The sequence below is a fragment of the Alligator sinensis genome, unplaced genomic scaffold (assembly GCF_000455745.1).
Source record: "Alligator sinensis unplaced genomic scaffold, ASM45574v1 scaffold499_1, whole genome shotgun sequence".
Taxonomy (NCBI): domain Eukaryota; kingdom Metazoa; phylum Chordata; order Crocodylia; family Alligatoridae; genus Alligator; species Alligator sinensis.
This window is the reverse complement of record NW_005841864.1, coordinates 300,783-305,906: the sequence shown is the minus strand read 5'-3', so window position 1 is coordinate 305,906 and position 5,124 is coordinate 300,783. Positions and strand designations below refer to the sequence as shown.

The 5,124-nt window shown below is 43.2% G+C and overlaps 1 protein-coding gene across 1 annotated transcript in view; it reads left to right on the top strand.

Annotated features, from left to right (window-relative positions):
* Positions 1-5,124, top strand: part of KCNQ5 (potassium voltage-gated channel subfamily Q member 5) — a 202,803-nt gene that overhangs the window by 46,792 nt on the left and 150,887 nt on the right. Inside the window, exon 3 of the mRNA XM_025191141.1 lies at positions 1,230-1,356. Coding sequence (XP_025046926.1) covers positions 1,230-1,356 — 127 coding nt within the window. The remainder of the gene's footprint in view (positions 1-1,229; positions 1,357-5,124) is intronic.

The following is a 5,124-nucleotide window of genomic DNA, read 5'->3' as shown; positions in this document are numbered from 1 at the left end:
CCCACCCCCCAGCTGCAGGACCACCCCAGCCTTCCCCTTCCCTACCTGCTTCTTGGAGGAAGCAGAATGCTGGGGAAGCCTGCAGCAGTCCTGCCTCATGCTAGAAGAGCCTACCATGAAGGTAGGACCAAAGCATAAAAGGTATCTTGGGGGCAGGTGTAGGTGCCTCACTCCTACCATCATGGGCGGAAGAGCTGGGTGGGGCACAATTCACTGAGGGTCGCCACAGGCCAGATGAAAGTGCCTGGTGGGCCAAATCTGGCCCACAGGCCATATTTTGCCCACCCCTGCCTCAATGAGAACTAGGTCCAGCCTCATATCTGAAAGTCAACACAGGTTGCACCAGCTGACCAAATGAGTTTGTTTCTTTTCTCAAAGTGCTACAGGATATTTCTAACAAACTTCTGTAAATAAATCAGCATTTCTTGAATTATTTTGAGTACCCTACATCCATACCAGTACTGTGGAGTAAGATAAGAATATTCCTGCCAAAATATTCAGCCTCAAAATAAGAACTCTGTTCTGAATTTGGGTGTATGCTGTATATTCTTGGGTAGCTGGCCTGACCCTGAAACTCTGAAGTCACCAGGAGATTCACCACTGACATTCATAGTGTTGGTTCAGGCCCTTAAGGCTTACACATTAGTGTACGTGTAAGGCTTACACATTAGCTGATTTTGGAATATACTTTGTTTCAGAGAGCAGGCTAGGACATCTAATAAGGGAACTCTGGAGATTATTTATTGTGTGGCTGCGCAAATATCTTGGGATTTGGATCCCTCGCAGAAAGCGTTTAACTGTACTTCTCTTCCTGAACCAAGCTCAACTCCAGGGGCATTTTTTACACAAGCAAGTGCCCCAGGCTATGATGCTTGCAATTCTATAAGCGGCAAAATGTGTGTTAACACTGAGAAAATGGTGGTGGCGTGCTTTTGAACTAGAACACATTGGAAGTGCTTCAGTTCAACAGCATATCACCGCCATTTTCTGCACGCTGACATGCATTTTGCTGCTTATATAACTGCACGTGGCACGGCACAGTTCACCTCAGCTCATGTACGGAGCAGTTTCAGTTAATCGAGTCTGCTCCAAAGTGGCAGATCTCTGGTGTGTCCCAGGACAAAATGTATGTGTATAAATGCCCCAAGTGCTTGAGATTGTCAGGATTTCTTTCTTGTAACTTGTTTGTGTTACCTGTAAAAGATATTCTTCTTCTTTGCTCTTTCCAGGAGTTTGTCATGATTGTTGTCTTTGGTTTGGAGTTTATCATTCGTATCTGGTCTGCTGGCTGCTGTTGTCGATACCGGGGATGGCAAGGAAGGTTAAGATTTGCAAGGAAACCTTTCTGTGTAATCGGTGAGTATCCCAATTATAGTTCATTTCAATGTAAATAATAAAAAAAATTCACCCACTCACACATTCACTTTATTTCTAAATGAAACACAAAAGAGTCAAATTCTGTTTAAAGTCATTCTAGTATAATCCAATTTTAGAATTATAACCTCTGCTCAAGAAATTTCTGGTTTTAAAATCTGCAGAAGTTTCTAAATACTAATCTATATATACTTTTCATATTTTTCTAAAAGACAATTTCTTGCTCGGATCAGGATAGACAAAATGTGTTGATATTTCCATTAGGTAAACATGAGGTGTGTTCGTAGATCTCACTGAAATAAACGAATAGCTGTTCATTTGTTGATCCTGAATGTTACCCGTCTATGCCCTTCTTCTCGTAATTCTTCTTTGATTGCAGATATTAAAAACACTTAATCATAATTTGAAAGTTAGAGGGACAGACTTCTCACTCTCATTGTTGACAAGTTCTATTTCCTACACAGCTGTCTCTAACTATGTCCTCCAGCCCAGCCATTTGCTATGCCAATAAGTCTATTACTGAATACTCCCATAGCCTATTTTCCCACAAAATCCTCTTTTCCCCTTCTCCTTTTCCTGTTAGAATTTATCCTTAAGGCTACAATCCACAAAATCCCCATAACATCTTAAACAAGCCTGCAGAGATGTGTGCAAGAAACTAACCAACCAGTGACAGCCGGGTTGAGTTGAAGTCATAGTTTCATAGATGTTAGGGTCAGAAGGAACCTATTAGATCACGAAGTCTGACCCCCTGCCCTGGACAGGAATGAGTGCTGGGGTCAGATGACCCCAGCTGGGTGTCTGTCCAATCTCCTTTTAAACAACTCCAAGGAAGGGGATAGCACCACCTCCCTTGGAAGCTTATTCCATATTTTGACAACCCTCACTGTAAAGAACTTGATGTCCAGTCTGAATTTGCTCTTTTCCAGTTTGTGGCCATTATTTATAGTTACCCCAACAGGTGCCCTGGTAAACATTGTATCCCCTATTTCTTGCTGTACCCCCTGATGAGTTTGTAGGCAGCCACAAGATCACCTCTCAGCCACCTCTTGCAGAGGCTGAAGAGATTCAGGTCTCCTAATTGGTCCACATAGGGTTTTTTCTGTAGGTTTTAACCAGATGAGTGGCCCTCCTCTGAACCCTTTCCAGGCCATCCACATCCCTCCTGAAGTGCAGCACCCAAAACTGGATGCAGTACTCCTGCTGTGGCCTGACCGATGCCACGTAGAGGAGAAGCATCACTTCCCTAGACCTGTTTGTGATGCACCTACTTATGCAAGAAAGGATGCAGTTAGCTTTACTTATTACCTCATCACACTGGTGACTCATGTTCATTTTGGAGTTGACTACGACTCTGAGATCCCTTTCCACAGTTGTCAGGGACAGCTGTTTGGGTTCATGTAGTGTATTTTTTTTATAGTGATGTGGCGCAAACAAGTTGTACAATAACAAATCTGTTTCATTACCTCTACTCTCATCCTCGTCTCCAATTGTTGGCTCCACTCACATTTTGCCTGTCATGTCAAATTAGATGATCATCTCTTTGTAGACAGTTTTGCCTGTGCATTTGTATAGGACCAAGCATGTAACACTGGAATTGTCCATTTAATAACCTCACTGAGGAATCCCTGTAATTGTGAAGGGAGACTCTATTGAGGGAATATGAACTGGTGGAAAGCAGTCCCAAGCTGCTCTGTCCCCCCCCAAAGAATCACCTTCTGTTTGTTTTTAAGATAGACATGATTCATGTCCCTTACAAATATGATGCCCAGCATATACATGGATGTATAAGATAAAGGTTGATTGGGAGCATGTGAGAAATTCAGGTTGGTTCCTATCATTTTGCATTACTCAAAAGGCAAAAATATATAAAAGCATCATTATTAAGAACCACAAAGTATCTCCTGTAAGTATCAGTTTTGGGGACTGTTGTTCCAGGAATTCAAATAGAACTTTAAGTTATGTCTTCAAACCCTGGTTATCCAGAATTTGAATTTCCCTGAATAGTGATTATGGCCCAAGAGGCTTACTGATTAGCTGGCTTCATAGAAAAACAGAATAGAGCTTTCTATGTTACCCACTTCCCCAAAGCTAACTGAAGAGAAGAGAGAAGGAACAGGAATTGTTCAGGATACCAGGTACAAACGTAACTCTTTGTTAGGGTAGTACAGTACAGAACAGAGCAAAATAAGTAAACTCTAGGACTACAGTTTACAGTAGGCTATTTTACCATCCCCTGGCAGGGCCATCAAGGACTTAATGGCCACAAGCTAAGATGTTTTCCACCAGAAGCAACATTTCAGTCAGACTCCAGTGTTTTCTTATACCCAGTGTGATGCAACTATATATACATAGTAGTAGATCCAAGAAAAGGGTAAGGGTGATGTGCCTCCTCTTCTCTACCCTCATCTTTGGGCTCTTGCTAGAGCTGTGTGAGAGCAATGAGCTCTGAGTTCACCAACTGATCAGAGCACAATCTGGCCAGAGCCTCCACTTCCTCATGGCTCTGGAGCACAGGGGATGAATCGTAGAATCAATGGAGTGGAAGAGACTTGGGAGATCATCAAGTCCAGTCCCCTGCCATAGGCAGGGAGGTAATGAGTTGAAACTAGCTCAAAGAGGTGCTTATCCAGCCTCCTCTTGAACATCTCCAAGGATGGCGACTGCACCACCTCTGCCACAAGTATGTTCCAGATTCTGCTACCCTTACGGAGAAGTTCTTCCTTATGTCCAATCTAAACCTTACCTCTATTAGTTTGTTACCATTGGTCCTCGTCCTTCTCAGGAGTGTCTTCCTGAAGAATGCTGCTGCTGTTCTCCCTTCACCTCCTTCCCACTCTGCTAAATTCAGCAGCAGTGGAAGGAAGGGGATGTATGGTGATGGCAGTGCTCACCCTGTGGGATCCAAAATAGGGCAAAAGCAGGGGTTCTGGACTATATGGTGAGAACTCACCAAGGCACAGCCAAAGGGAGGTGCAACCATGTTGCCACACCCCTTCTGGATTTGCCCCTGTATACACATCATTTAGTACAATGTCAGACATGCACAGATACTGTGCCATATATCGCATACCTGCAGGTCTGGTACTTTTCCATTAACTATTTGTTTGTCCTACTCTGTCATTTATAACCTGTAACTTTTACTAATTCAAACTATGTAAAGCCTACAATGGAGTGCTTTAGATTAATACTCTTCATTTTAGGATGACTGAATAGGCCTGTACGAAGTATCTTACCCCAGTGTCGCTCATCATCAAGGAGCAAGGTTTCTGCAGGCCACAGCAGACCTCTTCAACAAGATCTGAAATATTATCACCTGAACAGTGCAGAAAGATTAGCAGAGATTGCAGGTAGATTCTTATGATTGCTGCCAGAGTGTATGTTTAATCTCTGACTTTTAGTGTCCTGTAAGATTATGAATTTTTGTTCTCAGGCCTGTCTTCTGATGGTGGTCTGTAGATTACCCTGAGCAAAAAATTGAGATGGCCATACTTGGCACTATAGCTGCCACCAAATTTGCCCATTACTTTGGGGTGTGCTCATTTATTAGGGATAGTTTCTAAGGTCTTGTTGATTCTGTCAATGTGCTGCTTGTGTTACTATACGGAGCTGTATCTCTCCCTTCTGCAAGCCCTCACCCCCAGTGGAGCTATCTTGCAGGACTCAGTCTCAATGGGACTGGGTTCCTCCAGCCACCAAATCAGTCATACACACACAAATTAACATGACATGCCTGACCTGGCCGGGCTG